Source organism: Muscardinus avellanarius (genome assembly GCF_963383645.1).
Source record: "Muscardinus avellanarius genome assembly, chromosome: 14".
Classification (NCBI taxonomy): domain Eukaryota; kingdom Metazoa; phylum Chordata; class Mammalia; order Rodentia; family Gliridae; genus Muscardinus; species Muscardinus avellanarius.
In genome coordinates this window covers 7,920,180-7,939,242 of record NC_137800.1, presented here as the reverse complement: position 1 = coordinate 7,939,242, position 19,063 = coordinate 7,920,180, and the positions used below count along the sequence as shown (strand labels likewise).

Below are 19,063 nucleotides of genomic sequence, written 5' to 3'. Positions count from 1 at the left end.
AGTTTGGTCTTCGGGATCTTTGGTTTCTAAACCATGGATAGTAGAGTTCATGTTTTGTAAAGATTATGTCTGACAGAGCTGTAGAATACACATCAGGGCTCAGAAGTACCAGGCTCACTCCATTATGAGAATACTATTCAGTTATCCAAATGCAGCGTGGATATTTATGTTTTTAAAATTGTTGGTCGCAGCCCCTTCCACTCGCTAGCCAGTGAAGCACTTCACCCCGCCCACCGCTTACTTCAGTGTGTAGTGCTGCAGAATGGACCCAGGCACGTGCTACTAATGCACTACACCCCTACCCTGCTTTATTTTTTTATTTTGAGATAAGGTCTCATTAAATTGCGGAGGGCCTTTCTAAGTGGCTTAGACTGTCCTCAGACATGTGATCCTCCTGTCTCAGCCTCCTATGTACGAGGATCACTGGCGTGTACCACCTCACCTGACTAATTTTTTAAATTGTGTGTGGGGGGTGGGGGTACTGGGGATTGAACCCAGGATACGCTACCGCTGAGCTATCGGCAGCCCTTTGTGTTTTGAGTCAGTCTCCTAAATTTCCCGGGGTGGCCTTGAACTTGTGATCCTTTGCCTTTAGTTTTTATTTAGTTTCCCATTTAAAAAGTGTTCCGTAGCCCTTTGGGGGGTGGGGGGGTAATGAGACTTGAAACTAAGAGCATTCTACCTCTTGGCTACACAGGCCCTTTTCATTTTTGTTTTGAAAGTCTGGGTAAGTTTCTGAGAATTACCTGAGTTGCTGAGGCTGGCCTCAAACCTGTGAACCTCCTGTCTCAGGCTCCCAAGTACTGAGATTGCATGCCTGACTTTAGTAGCGCTTTAAAGTTATCTGTTAGTCCTATTTGATAAATGCAGCACAAGTAATATGCATGGCCCTAGACCCCAGAATTGACTCAACAGTTGAAAATCTGTTTTTGTTTATAGAATTCTTTATAAATCCATTGATTTTATTATTAAAAACTTATTTTGAATGTCACTCCAGTATATGCATTTCATGTTTAAATCTGTTTCATTGGGTGGTTCCTGGCTACATTAAACTTCAAGGGCGTCATTTTCATTACTTTTCTCCAAGTGAATTATTTGGAAAGTTATCAATGATATTTTTCTATTTTATAAAAAATTTGCTTCGCTGGGTGTGGTGGCGCACGCTTGTGATCCCTGCGCTTTGGAGGAGGAGACAGAAGGATGGCGCAGGTTCGAAGCCAGCCGCACTGGCTTAAGAGACCCTGTTTCCAAATACAAATATAAAAATAGGTCTGGGAGTGTAGCCTGGAGGTAGAAGGGTTTCCAGGAACCCCAGTACCGCCAAAAAAAAAAAAAAAAAAAAAAAAAAAAGAAAAGAAAAAAAGAAAAAGAAAAAGAAAAGAAAAGAAATTACTTGGTGCTGGGCGTGGTGGCGCATGTTTGTAATCCCAGCATTCAGGAGGCTAAAACAGGAGGTTCACGGACAGCCTCAGCTACTTAGTGAGGCCCTTTGCAAGTCTGTGTGACTCTGTTTCAAAATAAAGAATAAAAATAAAAGGGCTGGGGTGTAGCTCAGAGGTAGAATGCCCCTGGCTGGGTTCCATCCCCAGTCTCACCACACACACACACACACAAAATTTTTTTTTTAAATCACTAGGTGGATGTTAACTCCTAATGTCCTTAAGATATATAATTAAGTTTGTTATGCAGTACTTGAGTAACATAAATATTTCTTATTTTTTATCTTTATTTTACAGAATGATAAACAGCACTCATCAGTTCTGGAAAGGGTATTGACCCACCTCGTGTGAAGTATGCTCAGTTCCTTTCCAGTGGTGTAAGTATCTAGTCCTCCAGGGTTTTCTCTTTTGCTCTAATGAAGACATTATCATGCTTATGATTCATAGTTGACAGCAGACATTTGTAGAGTTGAAAGAATTTTCTAGAAAAGGAATCAAATGGTTTCTCCATTTGACAGAAATTGAGCAAATGTCATAATCATGTGGTAAGGAATGAGTTTCGAATCTCCCAGCCTTTGGCCATGTTTAGTTTCAGCTCTGCATTTTGACATTGATTTCAAGGGAGCATACAGCTAGTTCTTACTTAACTTGCAAGGTAGAAGGCCAAGTACTGGGAGGAGCTTGGAGTTAGATTCCCTGCGACAAGCAGAACGTGAGGCTGAGGGCGTGTTTCTTAGCTGCCTTTGTGTACTCGCTGCCGGCAACTTGGCCACTTCTCTTTCCTTCTGGGAATGATAATGTAGTTAACCTCTTAGCTAATGTAGTTGTAGCCTTCCTCTGGAGTCAGGCAGAAAAATACAAATTGAGATAGTGGTATTATGTTGAGAGTGTTTTGGGCTCGAATGTGAACTGTAACCACCAGTTCATATTAAATAGGCCTCTGAATAAAAGTATTCCGGGAATTTCAGATATTAGAGAAGATAAAGTGTCTGTCAGCTCATGAAGTGCATCTTTGGTGTCTACTGCAGAGCGCCTTTAGTATAAGCATTTCCTGAAGTTTGTTGGAGTCTGTGTTTCACTTACATTCCTTCCATTTTGGTTGGCAATTCTATAATCCAATAAGTGAACATTAAACTAGGGTTTTCTTTGGTGTTTTGGCTTCTCATTTAAATTTCTTTCCCGTTTGGCCAGTTCTATGATTTAGTGAAATGTCTCTGGAATATGCCCAAAATGTCTCTGAACTGTAGCCTTGGTTTCTGCAATGTAGCTGTCTTCATGGGAAGGGACTTCATTTTGGGGGGGCTTGGTTTCTCTTTTTTTAACCATCAGTTTACTAATAGCTGTTTTCAATGGTCATTAAATGTAAACATTCTGAGACTGGGAACTTTTACCTGCTCTGCTCCTTGACGCACCTCTAAGACTCCTACAGGGTCTGTTCCATAAATATTACTTGAATGAATGATTTTTATCTAAATGGTCTCTAGTTCTTTGATTTCACACCAAATTGATATCTCCTATAAACTTTCTGGTATCTACTTGAATTTTAATGTGTGCAATAGAAATCAGGAGATGATCAAAGTGTGATTTCACAAGGTCACACAATTTTTGCCATACAAAAATAATTTTTTTTTAGGTTCACCGTGCTTTCCTAGGGAAGAACAACATGGACACAGTGTGGAGGGAATGCACAGGCAAGGTCCGTTTATTTGCGTACAAACTGAGTTTCAGACATATTCATTTTCTCAAGTTGCTCAGTTAGGAGGAGGCTGGCTTCTGAGGAAGCTGGTGGAGGTTCCAAGACTGAGGTGTAACTTGTTAGAAATGGTTGTTGCGTGCCCAGCATGGTGGGGATCTGAGCAGACATGAAGACACCTAGGGCACTGATGTTGCTGGAAGAGCAGGTGCTGGTGGGTGAAGCTTCAGAGCGAGGCTTGCCGCAGCCTGGTTCTCCCAGTGTCTGTCAAACTCTTGAGCTGATACATATTTTGAAATCCAGCAGTTGAGGCCAGTAACTCACATATTGGGCCTCAATGAGGTATATTCCTAGAAGAAGGGGACGGTATTGACCTCCGTGTTCTCACACACAGGGTCTGATCAGTCTTGGTATTCTTATTCTCAAGTTAAGGAGGAGTTCTTATATATGAGATCCGATAAGGGTCGGACTCTTTTTAGTAGAAAACATTTGTGTAGCACACTGTATACTAGGAATCATTTCATAACATTATAACAATACCCCCCCCCAAATGTATAAAAGGTAGCTGCAATAAAATAAAGTAAAAAACTCAGGCGTGGTGGTGCACACCTATAATCCCTGTACTTGGGAGACTGAGACAGGAGAATCACAGGTCTGAGGCTAGTCTCAGCAACTTAGTGAGGCCCTTTGCAACTTAGACCCTATTTCAAAATAAAATAGAATTGGGGTGTAGCTCAGAGTTAAAATGCTCTGGGTTTAGTCGTCATTGGATTCAATCCCTAGTACCACAAACAATTAGTGGTAATTTAAAAACTATTAAAGTGTGATTGGCACATTGGCATATATTCCTACTTCTCTTAAAGTCCTTTTATTATTGTTGTCGTACGGGGAATTGAATGCAGAGACATTCTACCTCTAAGCTGTGCCCTCAGCCTGATTTTTATTTCTTACTTAGAAGCCGGGCATGGTGGTGCACGCTTGTAATCCCAGTACTTGGGAGGCAGAAACAGGAGGATGGCGGTTCGCGGCCAGCCTCACCTATGTAGTGAGGCCCTTTGCAACTCACTGAAACCATTTAAAAAAATACAGAATAGGCCGGGTATGGTTGCTCTGTGAATTGCTGAGGCTGACTTTGAGTCTGCAATCTCCCTGTCTCGGCCTCCAAGTACTGGGATTACAAGCGTGCGCCCTGCACCTGGCCGAAGTCCTCTTATGAAGAGAAGCTGATGTGCAGTCAGAGCCTTTGCTCTGCGCTTTTCTCGGTTCCATTGACTCACACCATAGCATCATTTTTGCTACACTCTCAAGCTCAGTTCCCAGTAAAACTCTATTCCTTACTTGTTCTCAATTCTTGTCATTCTCTTATTTTCAGACTGCTGTCCTTTGATGGTAGTAATGATTGGTAAAGAGGGCACAGTGCCATAGTCGCACGATGGGTCTGAGTACATCTTTAGCTGATGAACATTATGATCGACTGTAGAATGTGTTAAATCATCCTTCAGTAAATACCACATGTACAAAACAAATCTAATTTTGCCTAGTCATTCCAGATAAAAAGATTAAAAACAGCAGAATCCAGCTGAAGAAAAGCTTTGTTACCCACTGAACTCTTGTTAACTGCTGAAGCTTCGCAAGTGAGTCAATACTGTCCGCTTGCCCACGTGGGCTCAAGGTTAATCATTCACAAGTACTTTTACCTTCTGGGCTCCATGTGTGTGTGGAATTTAGCCTATAAAAGTAGGTTCTGGACTTCACACCCGATCCAAGAAGGGTTTAGGTATATGTTCTAATGGTGATAAAATTTATTGCAAAATACTTTACTATTACCATCTCATGATACAGCTTTTTCTTGGAATATCTGTTTTTAAACTAAGCATAATTCCTGAATTTAATCATTTTTTATGTTTTAAACATTGTCTATGTTATTGCAGTGTTAAAATTCTTCTCATACTACTTTCAATTATGGTTGGCCTGAGTCTGCATCCAAATTAGTAATTTAAAGTGAAAAATGTTCTTTATTCTGCAAACAGTCCTTGTACATAAGAGAATTGTTTCAGTTCTTACATGTTATCTTTTTCTGTTAAAGAACTTCTGGTATCATAGACTTAGATGACCTTTACAGGTCATTTCATGCCATAATTTCATGATTATGTGTTTAAACTAGGTAAATGATAAGAATTACTACTACTACTACTACTACTACTACTACTACTACTACCACTAGTGTGGCACTGGAGATTGAACCCAGCGGCATTCTACCTCTAAGCTACACTTCCTGCCCAGTTTTATTGCTCAGTTACTGAGGCTTCTCTCAAACCTGCAATTCTCCTTTCCCAGCCTCCTAAGTGTTGCCGACTAATCTCAGTTGGGTCGTTATTGTCAGCTCCCGGTCAAATCCTCAGAAAGATGGGGCAAAAGGCAGGTGGAGTTCTGCAGAAACTTATCTGCAGCGATTCTTTCCCCTCTATGAATTCCTTAAGTTTTTAGGTACGACGCTTTGGAAAGAACCTGAGATGGACAAAGGCTTCTTGAGCCAATGACACTTTATTACAAAAACCCCAAGAAATTTATACCCTTCACCAGTAAAGTTAATAATAAGAGAAAAGGGAGGTGGGTGTAATCATTGTGAAATAATAATGAATGACATGTAAACAAAGGTAATAAAACTAGTCCTTCAGCTGGCTGTTGATCTTCGAGAGATTAACTCCCTCCGGATTCTTTCTCAGGTTTTGCAGATAAGCAGTTCCAAACAGGCATGCCCAAGGCTTGGGGGCTTCTCGGGGAATCTTCTTTGACTTTCTTGGAACTTTCCATCTTTTGGGCTCAGTTCATATAGCAAGTGTGGGGAGATGTGGTGATTCAGGTGGATGTGATAGAGTTTCTCCAGGTGTTGGCATTTTACCTTCTAAATCTGAAAGCTTAAGCAAACTCACAACACAGTTTTGCAGACAAAATACCACAAACAACACCACAAAGTTCTTGGTTTTAATTGTCAGATGTATTTCCTTAACTGCTGAGCACTCTTCTTTAGACAATAAGCCTATTAAAAGTCTAACCATCTTTAATAATCCATTTCTCTGTCACAAACCCTCTGCAACCTGCTTCTAACTTTCTAATTCCTTTCTTTCCCAGTTGGGACTTTCTTATGATAAGCTCTTCTTCATGCAAAAATGCTTTTCTTACTCTTACACGGTATTTCCTTTCCTTCATACATATATATTTAGAACGTCTGTCCTTTATTTTGTCATATTCATTAACCATGCGGTCAGCCTCTCTGTCTTCAGGAATATTTACACTGGGCGTAAAAGTCACCAATCTTTCTCCTTGAGTCTATTGTATTTGGGCAACTAAGTTGTTTATCAACTAAATTGCTTTAAGGTCACACACAAGGTTTTTATCTTCTCTGTCTCTAGGCAGGATCTCAAGGGTAAACAAAGTTTCCTTAAACTGAGCTACCGGAGTTAATAGCTTAACCTAGTGATAGGAGTGAGGGTCGGAGACCCTTTGTGATTGCTGCAGCTGGAATGCTTATCATAGCATCTGAGTTCTGGCCAGTTTTTTCATTACTATTGAGCAAAGCCAAGAACGTTTAGACAAATTATTAGAGAGTTTATTTCCACGGACTCAATTTCATAGTCCTAATTTCACATCACCAGAGCAATTCATGTAGAAAGTTAAAAGGAATCATTAATAGTCATGAAGGGTAAAAGTGGGGGATATTTTGGCCAGAGACGACACCTCTTTCTCGGGGCGTTTTTGCCGAATAACTATGTGGAGTGGGGGTCTCAACACATAGATGCCGAGGCAGCAGGATGTCTTGGCACCTAAGTACTGGAATTACAAGCATACACCACTTCGCCTGGTTGAAAAATTTCAAAATGCCCAAATCCATGCCTTTGTTTATGCTCATGCATATTGGGAGAGAGAGAGTGAGCGCCTCCAGCCTTGGCATTTCCTCAGTAACAGACTGTGTGCAGTGTCATGTGCAAGACTTGATCCTGCCCACTGTGTCCTCAGCGTTCTGCTCCATAGTGACCATCCATTCCATCCTACATCCATGGATCTTTTTGCTTTAGGTCTCTTTGCATTATGAGCAGCACCTCTTGGTACAAGTGACATCATGTCACTTAAGCAAGGTGCACATTAAAGGGAAATTCATTCTCTCCCATAACAAAGCAAGAAGAGCAGTAAAGTGTCAGGCATCACAGTAAAGAGCACGAGCCTTGCACACCCAGAGCTTTTCATTGTTCTGCTCTGTTTTCCTTGGCGCGCCTGCTTTGTTTTCCTGCACACAAGCTCCTTCAGGTGTGGAGAATTTGCACACTCACAGCTTTCTGTAGCTGAGCACAGTCACAGACACTGTCCACCTTACCCGTAGGCTGATGGACATTTTCCAGGTGACCAAGGCCTGGGCTCCTTGTATGCTCCCCTGTTCATGAGAAGTTAAGTGCTGTGAGTGGCCACCCCAAGAACACGCGTTTGTAAACAGTGAGGCGTTCTAAGCAAACAAAGTAGTTGGGGCTTACGCTTCTCCTTCTGACATCAGGATAAAGCGGCTTCTAACTGTGAATGAGGATGGAATGACTTAAAATATTACGTAGTTTCAGTTACTGTGAAGTCTTTAGTTCTGACAGTTCTAATTCAAGCGCTTTTCAGTAATAGGTGAAATGCACACAGTTCACTTTTGTTTTATGGTAATATACGGACAAGGAGAAGTTTAAAGAATTATAGACAAACTGTAGCTGCTCTAATGTAAATGGATAGGAAATTTCATGATTTTTTTTGTCCACATTATAAAATAGTTCCTGAAGTTATGAACATAAAATAAGATTAGTTTCTGAAATAGTTTAATAGGATGAAGACTCAAAAGAGCAGTAGAACAGGTCTCCTTCTTTTCTTTTATCTTCTTGCTTTTCTTGAGCTCTTCTCTCTCCTCTTCCCTCCTGTCCTCTCTTCAGTACTGGGTAGTGAGCCTAGAGCACTCTACTGCCGAGCTCCATCCTCGGCCCTTTTTATTTTTATTTTGAAACCAGGTCTTAGTAAGTTGCCCAGGCTGTGCTTGAACATGCAGTCCTGCCTCAGCTGACTGACTAGTTGGGATTACAGGTGGGCAGGACTTTACCCAGCTGTCTCCTTTCATCAATGAATCTCAAAAAATTGAAGCTTAGTGAGAGCAGCTTTACACTTGATAGTAAAAGGAGAGTAGAGAGGAGATTTCAGAACAGGCAAAAATAATCCATGGTGGGAAAACATCTGAATGGTGGTGCTTTGGAGGGACAGGACGGGGACTGTCTGAAAAGGTTCCTGACCAAATTCCCAGGGTGATGGAAACATGATGCGTCTTCATAGGGATTGGAGCTTCACTGATACCTGTACCTCCCCAAACTCTTAGAGTGATAAACATTGATCAGTACATTTCACCTCAAAAAAAAAGAACCTAGAGACTAAACACTAGCTAATGGTATTAAATATCAGAGGCAAATTCAGAAATGTCTGTAACTGATTTTGAAATACACCCAGAAATGCAATAAATAGAGGGATGGATGGGGAAAGGAGTGTGTGTGTGTGTGTGTGTGTGTGTGTGTGTGTGTGTGTTGCAGTGCTATAAAAAGAAAATGGTCATATCTTAGTGGTTAGTGTATGGATATCCACTATAAATTTATTTTAACTTTTTTTTGGGGGGGTTATACTGGCGATTGACTCCAAGGGCATTCTACCTCCAAACTATACCTGTAGGCCTTTTTTATTTTATTTTATTTATTTATATATTTATTTATTTATTTGGTGGCACTGGGGTTCCTGGAAACCCTTCTACCTCCGGGCTACACTCCAAGACATATTTTTATATATTTTTTTTATTTGGAAACAGGGTCTCTTAAGCCAGCGTGGCAACTTGCGCGATCCTCCTGTCTCCGCCTCCCAAGCGCGGGGATTACAAGTGTGCGCCACCACGCCCGGCTATTCTTTATTTTCAGAACAGGGTCTCACTAAGTTTCAGAGGGCCTCACTAAGTAGTTGAGGCTGGCCATAAACCTGCTATTATACTCCTGTCTCAGCCTCCCAAGTACTGGGATTACAAGCATGCACCACCACACCTAGCATTCAGATTTTAATTATTAAAAAAAAGCTATTAGACTTTCTAATCCACAAGTAATTAGAGTGGCTTTATAATGGTGTGTGTGTGTGTGTGTGTGCATGCGTGCGTGCATGTGTGTGTGTGTTACGTACTGAGAATTGAATCCAGGAATGTTCTACCTCTGAGCTACATCTCCAGCTCTTTTTTATTTTTTGAAACAGACTCACTAAGTTACCATACACTGGCCTCGAACTTGCAATCCTCCTGTCTCAACCATCCAAGTATTGGTATTATTTTAGGCGTGGGCTACCATGTCCAGTTCATCTAAGTGATTTTTAACTGAAGACTTGAAGGAGTGCAACAACTTATGTGCCAAATTTTTATGATTTCGCAACTCTTTTAAACTAAACTAAATTTTGTTACTTATATTACATCTGATTTCTATATGCTAATCGATGTCTGTACCAATCTGTTTGACATGGCAAAAACATTATGACATGGGCCATGTCTTATTATTTTCTTTCTTTTTTTTAATTTTTTTGGTGGTACTGGGGTTCCTGGAAGCCCTTCTACCTCTGGGATACACTCCCACGGGCTATACTCCCAGACCTATTTTTTAACTTTTTTATGTGGTAACAGGGTCTCTTAAGCCAGCGAGGCTGGCTCCGAACCAGCGTGATCCTCCCGTCTCCGCCTCCCAAGCGCGGGGATGACAAGCGTGAGCCACCACGCCCGGCTGTCTTATTATTTTCAATAAAGAAGTTGATGTAAAGGTAATCTGTTTTCTGCTGAGAACTGTCTATAGTAATGTGTTCTTTGGAATATATTGTCAATAAAGAGTTTTTTATTTAATTTTTCAGTTTGCTGGAAACCATGTCTCACTACACAGATGAACCCAGATTTACCATAGAACAGATAGACCTGCTTCAGCGCCTTCGGCGCACTGGAATGACTAAGCATGAAATTCTCCATGCCTTGGAAACTTTGGACCGTCTTGATCAAGAGCATAGTGACAAGTTTGGAAGAAGGTCCAGCTATGGAGGAGGTTCCTATGGAAACAGTACCAACAATGTTCCAGCATCTTCCTCTACAGCTACAGCTTCCACACAGACCCAGCATTCTGGAATGTCCCCGTCACCTAGCAACAGCTATGACACCTCCCCACAGCCTTGCACTACCAATCAGAATGGGAGGGAGAACAACGATCGCTTGTCCACGTCCAATGGGAAGATGTCGCCAACTCGCTACCATGCAAACAGCATTGGCCAGAGGTCATATAGTTTTGAAGCTTCAGAAGAGGACCTAGATGTAGATGATAAAGTGGAGGAATTAATGAGGTTAGTTACTTTGCTTATTAAGAGTCTCTAAAAATACCTGTGTTCTCAGATTGTTTTTAAGTAATAACTTGTATTTCAGCTACTTACCTCTAAGAAATATGATTTCTCCCTTCTCTTAGAAATTAAAGAAAAAAACTTAAGTTGGATGTTTAATTCCTATTTCTCTTCTGCCTCAGCCCATTCTTTTTGTTAGTTGAACCTTTTTTTCACTCTGTTTATCAAAGGCCAGCCTTCTCTTGTCTCTGGCTTCTAACAGAAGTGAGTCTAATCTTTAAATCCATTTTAAGTATTTTTCTTAGGAATCATTTTTTATCATGATGCTAAATATAAATACTTTATATTTTCCCTCCAACATCACAGTCAACAAAATAATTTGAGCAACTGTCCCATAAGAATTAAGTGCTACAAAGAAAAGCAGACATGGCTTATACACCTCAGGCCTGAATTTCTAATTTTAGCCGTAGTTGCATGCATGTGCATACACACGTGCTTATTATCTATTACGCCAGGTAAGTGTGAACACTTAAGAGTTTTAAACACCAAGGTAAAAACCCACCTTCGACAGAGGTAATAACTAAGGAGAGGCTTCACACCAGACCGGGGACATTTTGAGGGTCATGCCTTAGCACATGATCATGGCTCAATATTCAAGTGAGTGGATGAATTTGACCTAAACCTTAGAGGAGGGCCCCTGTTTTGAACTTTATTTAAAGAACTTTAACCAGGGTGCGGTGGCACATGCTTGTAATCTCAGTATTTGGGAGGCCGAGACAGGAGGATTATAGGTTTGATGCCAGCCTTGGCAACATAATGAGGTTCTTAGAAGCCTAGTGAGACCCTGTTTCCAAATAAAGAAATGCAGTCAGGCTGGGGGCATAGCTTGGAGGGAGAATGCCTCTAGATTCAATCCCCAGCACCAAATTGTAAAAGCCAAGTATCTTTAGCCTGATAAAGATTACAAATATACTCTACCACTGAGCCACATTCCCATCCCCATGTGTTGCTTTTGAGTGTAACATTTATATCATTGTTAAGATGAAAAGGAAGAGTTGACTGGACAAATAAAAATCAGTTCATTCATTGAAATCTGAGATATGCTTCTGACTATCCGGAGGAGAGAGGATGTTAACAGTAGATCAGTTTTTAATGTGCTCCATCTCTGTTGTTGCTCCTCTTAATCAGTTTTAATAATTTTTTAATATAACGGTTCATTTCCTAATGTGTATTACACTAACAAGTGTGAGGAACTGTCTTTTGAAACAAATATTGGGCAGTCCAATAAGGGTCTCAAACCTTGGCTTTTAATTCACAGGTTGGCATAATGTTTTATTTCAGCAGTAGTCCCAAATTATCAGAAACCCCGAGTAGTGACAACTAGGATTTGTAGTTACATTCCTCAGTTACACACATTCAAGTCTCCCCACTAAGCATAGGCAGGTTTATACATTGAGTCCAGTCTTTAATTTGTAACTGTCACATGTTGCATAAGGAGGACACTGCCTTCTTCCCTCTCTGTCCTTTCCTGGAACCGCTCCTCTGCTGTCCTTGACTTGCTAGGAGTCTCCTTGATGTTGTCGGTCCTCGGCCGCTGTAGTCCCCCACTCCTGCGCTCCCGGTGCCCAGTGTGCCGCCCCTCACTTTTCTCAAGTTTGCAGAGGGTAATCCTTAGGTCAGAGGGAGAAGCTTTATTGAGTGACTATTCTCACTAGTAATCATTGCAACCATGGTGCAGTGAAACTGAGATCGGTAAAAATTAAAAAATTTGCCCAAGAAAACTTGAAGATTAGGTAACAGAGTCTAAATTGCAGTCTTTATTACCAACATATTCCTGGTATATGTTGGATTTTAAAATTAATTATTTATACTTAAGGATTTTAGTAGACTTTAGAAGAAGTAGTTATCATGACGAGACATGGTGTGGGCGGCTTTATTGGGCTGCCACTCCTCCTTCATTGTGTTTGTCACCTCAGATCAATAACTTAGTAGCCACATTGAAGTTTTATTTGGTAGAGTGCTAGGATTTTTTGAACAGATCCTTTGAGTATTCTGTCCTCCTAGATCTGTACCACCCTTGCTGATCACTCACCAATGGTGACATTATAATCAGCTGGGATTGGTCTCTGGGAGGGAGCTTGGGCACCTGAGTGCCCTCCTGCATCCTCTTCTGTGTGTGAAGTGCACCTCTCGCTTGTTCAAATCCTCCAACCTCTGGGCCATTCCACCCGAGACATACTGTCTGAATCCAGCAAGTCTACGCTACAGTAATTTCAAGGTACACGACAAAGGGTTCTTTTGTAAACTTTCATAACACTTTAATTGACACCTGACCAACCTTTTAAAGAGTCAGAAAGAAACTACTGCTTTTTCCATTTTTTAATTAATTAGGTTGAAAAAAGTGAAAATCAAATTAGCATGTGGATTTTCAGTAAAGTACTGAGTATAACATTTTAGGAAGGACTTTAAATCTAAGAATGAAGACATTTCACATTTTAATGTTTTAAAAAAGTATAGCTTTTAAGATATGAATACATGAAGTATATGACTACATTTACTAATGTGATGGTATACAATTTTCAATACTTCTCTGCTCTATTGTGTATATATTATGAATAACAATTTAAGTGAAGTTTATCATAATTAATAATAAATGCTGTACATTAAGAATGTTATTCCTAGCCGGGCATGGTGGCACACGCTTGTCATCCCCACGCTTGGGAGGCTGAGACAGGAGGATCGCACAGGTTCGAAGCCAGCCTCAGCTACTTAGCGAGGCTCTCAGCAACTTAGTGAGACCCTGTTTCCAAATAAAGAATAAAAAGAGGTCTGGAAGTATAGCCGGAAGTTGGAAAAGACCCTGGGTTCCACCCCCAGTACCACACACAGAAAAAAAGAATGCTATTCTTAACCACCCATATACAAAATTTTGACACTCTCTTCTAAGTTGGATATATGTAGGCCTCACAATAATAGAGTACAGGTTGAAGGTCCCTAATTCAAAAATCTGAAGTCCAAAGGGCTCCAAAATCCAAAATTTCTTAGCACCAACAAGTGGAAAATTCCACAATAAAACGGTTTCATGCATAAAATTATTAAAATAGTATATAAAATTACCTTCAGGCTATGTGTATAAGGCATAGACACAGGAAACTAAATACATTTTCTGTTCAGACCTTGGTCTTATCGCTCAGATTTCTCATTATGTATATTCAGATACTCAAAAATATCCAAAAATCCAAAATCTGAAATACTTCGAGGCCCATGTACTTTGAATAAGGGATATGTAGCCTTTATTTACTTTTATAGGTATAATATTTATGTTTTATAGGTAATAAGATAAAATGATCATGATATATTGGTTATTCATATAGAGTAGTTTTTAAAAAAAATTTTTTATACTAGGGATTAAATCTAATAGCATTCTACCCACTGAGCTATTTTCCTAGTCCTCTTTTTTTTTTAATTTATTCTTCATTTTGAGACAGGTCTCACTAAGTTGTTGAGACTGATCTCAAACTTGGAATCTTTCTTCCTCAGCCTCCTAAGTAGCTTGGGTAAAAAACAAAACAAAACAAAAAACATATGCCTCTATGCTCAGTGGTGTATCCTTTCTAATTTAAGATTTTCTCACTAGCTGGGAATGGTGGTACGTGCCTGTAAGCCTTTTATTTAGGAAGCTGAGACAGGAGAATCACAGGTTTAAGGTCAGCCCTGGGCAACTTAGTGAGACCCTAACTCAAACACACACACACACACACACACACACACACACACACACATTTAGAAATATGCTTTATATATTTCCGTAAGTGGAAAGTTAGAGGAATAAGTTTTAATTTAAATGTAAAAGACATTTGTATGTAATTAAATTTTTGCAAGTGTAAATAGATTGTCTTGATAGTTATTGCTTTATTTCTAAGCATATTTGAGGTAGAGGACTACTTCCAAGTGATTCTAAACAATGTTCAGTGTATATTACCTAAGAGAATATAAAAGATCTTAAAGCATATCATTTTTTATTTTTATTTTTTTACAGTACTGGTGTTTGAACCCAGGATAATTCTACTTCTGAGCTACATACCTAGCCCTTTGTTTTATTCTTTATTTTGAAACAGGGTTTCAAAATAAAATCACTGTTTCAGAGGGCTTTGCTAAGTAGCTGAAGCTGGTTGTGAACCTTGTATACTCCTATCTCAGCCTCCCAAGTACTGGGATTACAAGCATGCAGCACCATGCCTGGCTTAAGCATACCATTTTAAAAATGTGGTTTTTGATATATTTTGTTCCAGAAAATGAAGCAGTTTTGAACAACCATAAATAACTCTTTTTCCATCCTGATTTTTGGGAGCTTAAACATACTTAAGAATAGTAATTTTAAAGATGTTTCATAAATTATCTGAATCAGGTATTCCATGTTACAACCTTTTATCTCTAGCTACAGGTTTGTTTGCTCATTTAACAAAGTTTTATTATATGTAAACCTAATAATTTATAAGATATTCTTTGTACTAAAGGACGTTACGGGCTAGTAAGAGAGAGAGCAAGGTTAGAAACAACTATAACATAAACTGGCATGTAACTAATATAATTAAAGTGTTAAAGTTAGCCATTAGAAAAAGAGACCTTTTTTAGCTTAAAGATCAGGGAGAAGTTCCCTAAATAGGTGACAGTTCAGTTGTGTCTTTAAAAAAGGTAATTTGAGAAGCTGGGTGTGGTGGCGAATTAGGATAGCCTAGACTACTTAGTGAGGTCCTTTGCAACTCAGTGAGACCCTATTTCCAAAAAAAAAAAAATTAAAAATAGGGCTGGGGGTGTAGCTTGGAGGTAGAATGCCCCTGGGTTCCATCCACAGTACCGCAAAAAGAAAAAAGAAAAAAAAAAAAACAATGAAAGATAGAATGGAGAAATTTCATCCTAATGTGGAACTCACCCAGTTGAATCCAGCATGGCAGTCATTTGAGAAAGAAGCAGGAGACGATGATGTGGACTTCATCTAGTTGCATGCAGATGAATTAGTAACTTATCTTGGAATCTGTGAAAGAAAAGAAAGTAAGCTTATTTTTGCCTTTAATTCAGAAAGAATTGAATATGAGATTTTATAAGGGGAAGGAGAAAAGGGATTCATTCTCTTTAAGGGAACAGGACAATTTTCAGATGAAGAGAGGAAGTAAGAAGTGGAAGAAGATCAGAGAATTTGACTTGGAGTGAAGCAAGTTTTCACACTAATAAACTATTTCACAGAGTACAATGAGAAAGAGAGGAGAGGCACATGGTTGTAGAAGGCTGGAGGAGGAGGGAATGAAAAGGACAGCAACAGCTCAGAGAACAGAGCGAGCCCACTAGAATGGGACCTGTGATGCTTAGAGAATCCTTACTATCTGGGAAGACCTGTAGTGAAAGCAAGTAAAAGACACATCACTACTGTGTCTGAATTGACCTTCTAGAACTCTTCTTGGTGCCTGAAAGCACCCGTGTAGAAGTTCACTTCAGTTTTAAATGGTTCTAGCAGATTATGTGTTTCTTCTTTTCTTGGCATCTTGTCAGGTTTTATAAAATAGTAGTCAGTGTTATATAGTGCTTTTACAATTTCAAAAAGTTTTACATTGAAGAACTTATTTTATATATTATACGCATATATATACATCTTTAATATTATTTAATACTTAATCTCATTGCATGGAGAAAGACTTTTGAAGGGGGTTACTAATGTTCTCGTTTTACACGGTGCTGAAGCCACAGTGCCCTGTATGCCCTCACCTTTTTGCCATTGTGGTCATTGGACACAGTCACTGCACTGTGCTCCCAGCACCCTTGTCTTGTGTGTGGTGCTGGATCTGGAACCCAGGGCTGTGGTCCTGGTGGGCAGCACTCTGCCACTGAGCTGCACCCCAGCATCCTGCCCTCCTAGCGCTCTTACGTTTTTCTTTCAAGAAAACTCTGTCTGATAAAACGTTTAGTAAGGGTTTTTTTTTAATTGTTTGTTTTGCTTTGCTTTGCTTTAACTCATTGTGGGTACTTTAGAAATTTGAAGAATAAGTGTAGGCCATGAGATGGTAAGTGAACGGCTGCTTTGTAGGTCTGGGGTTCCTTCTGCGTTGCTGCAATCCTTAATAATACCATACTGTGAGGCTGTAAGTAATTCATAAACTCAATGTTCCTTATTGGAATAATGCAGTGTTCTCTTCTATGTAGTTTACTGTCTGGTCTAGATTAATTTGACTTAAAATAAATTGATTTAAGTCCTCATTTAAATTATAAGTCCTAGCTGGGTGTGGTGGCACACACTTGTAATTTCCAGTACTTGGGAGGCTGAGACAGGAGGATCACACAGGTTCAAAGCCAGCCTCAGCTACTTAGTGAGGCTCTCAGCAACTTAGTGAGACCCTGTTTCCAAATAAAGTATAAAATAGGTCTGGGAGTGTAGCCCAGAGGTAGAAGACCCCTGAGTTCCATCCCCAGCACCACACAGACACACACACACACACACACACACACACACACACACACAATAAATAAGTAAATGAATAAATAAATAGGTAGTTCAGAAAATGACTTTTACTCATTTTCTCACAAAAGTACATTTTGCATTTCACCTGAATAATTATTCTCTTAAATAGAGTTTTATAGGCTGGGTGTGGTACACATGCTTGTAATCCCAGCATTTGGGAGGCTGAGATAGGAGGATCGTGGTTCCAGGGCAGCCTCAGCTACTTAATGAGGCCCTTTGCAACTCAGTGAGACCCTGTTTCAAAATAAGGAAAAAATATATATATAAGGCTAGGTGTGTAGCTCAGAGGTAGAATGCCGCTGGGTTCTATTTCTAGTACTGCAAAAAGAAAAAAACTTTCATTTTTGTAGAATATAGTTCTATACATTAAAATGTAATACTTCACAATTTTCAAATTTTGTAGCTTTATCAGAAACCAAATGATTTAGTTGTTTTATCTAATAAATTAATTGGAATATCTACATAATTTATCTACATAAATCAATTGCTAAAGTTATCTCTTGCTCTTATGGATATATAGCTAAGCAGTTTGGGAGTCAGTATCTAGAATGGCGGGCGTGGTGATGCCCTGTGTGTAATCCCAGCATTTGGGAGGCTGATACTCTGAGGATCATGGTTCGCGGACAGCCTCAGCTACTTGGTGAGGCCCTTTGAGATTCAGTAAGACCCTGTTTCAAAATAAAGAATAAAAATTAGGGCTGAGGGTATAGCTTGGAAGTAGAATTCCCCTGGATTCCATCCCTAGTACAAAAACAATATTAAAAAATAAAAAGTAAATAAATTACTAGAGAAATATTTATCTTTTTATTTATTTTTGTAGTACTAGGGATTGAGCCCAGGGACATTCTACCTCTGAGCTATACCCCAGGCTCTATTTTTATTCTTTATTTTGAAATAGGGTCTCATTAAGTTGCAGAGGGCTTCACTAAGTAGCTGAGGCTTGGAGGAACCTGTGATCCTCCTGTCTCAGCCTCCCAAGTACTGGCACCACAAATGTGTGCCTCCACGCTGGGATCTAGAACAGGCAGCTATTTTCTTTGTTTTGACATCTTTTTGGTTAGGATTTCCAGCCAGTAGATGAGAAAAATACTATAAACCTACAGATTAGGAACTCATCACTATCACCTCTCAGTTTTTTTCCAAAACTCCAAAATGAGAGCATGGAGTCTACCCACAGAACATTAAAGCCCTCTGCACTGAGGGCTGAAGCACCCAGTCTAATTCAAAGCACAGCTGGCTCTTGTGGCGTAGAAACTTTTCTTTAGTTTCTCCAGATAATCTACAGAAACACTTGAACCCCTTTAAGGAGTTGGTGGTTCATTCACATAACAGTTTAAACAAACATATTTTGTTATCAGTTTTGTCTCATATAAAACAATTAGCAAAGTTTTTCTGGAAAGAGATAGTTAACATTTTAGACTTTTCTAGCCAAAAGGCAAAATTGATGATATAATGTAGATGCATATATAAAGAGAAAGCAAAGGCCATAGATTTTTGTTGACAAAATTCAATATAAAATGATAGTAATTGAAGCCAGGCACGGTAGTACGCACCTATAATCCCAGTACTTGGGAGGCTAAGACAGGAGGATCACAGATCTTAGGTCAGTCTCAGAAATTTAGTGAGACCATCAGCAGCTTTGTGAAATCTCATTTCAAAATAAACAATGAAAAGGACTTAGGGTTCCGTTGAGAGGTAGAATGCCCTTAAGTTCAATTTACCAATAGCAAATAGTAATAATAAAAATAATAATTGAATATAGTTTTTTTTAAAATATAGGCTCACTAATGAAATGGAGGTATAACATTTTGCTCAAATTGATTGCAGATGTTCAGATGAGACAATGATTTTTAGATCATAGGTTACATAAAAACAGATGGCAGGCTAGATTCGCCTGTGGACCACAATTTGCTGACCCCTGCTTTAGATAATAAATTACCACTATTCTCTGTTACTTTGAGCTTGAACCAAAATCAGTGCTCTATTCTGTAATGTTTTTGAAGATAAAGCATT

General features: G+C 39.5%; 1 protein-coding gene across 6 annotated transcripts in view; it reads left to right on the top strand.

The window, feature by feature from the left end:
* Positions 1–1,793: 1,793 nt before the first annotated feature.
* Positions 1,794–19,063, top strand: part of HMBOX1 (homeobox containing 1) — a gene marked incomplete at both ends in the record, with an annotated part of 91,421 nt that continues 74,151 nt past the window's right edge. For all 6 annotated transcript variants that reach the window (XM_080710439.1, XM_080710436.1, XM_080710438.1 and 3 more), the window contains 2 exons: positions 1,794–1,816; positions 10,069–10,545. In XM_080710439.1, coding sequence (XP_080566565.1) covers positions 1,794–1,816; positions 10,069–10,545 — 500 coding nt within the window. The remainder of the gene's footprint in view (positions 1,817–10,068; positions 10,546–19,063) is intronic.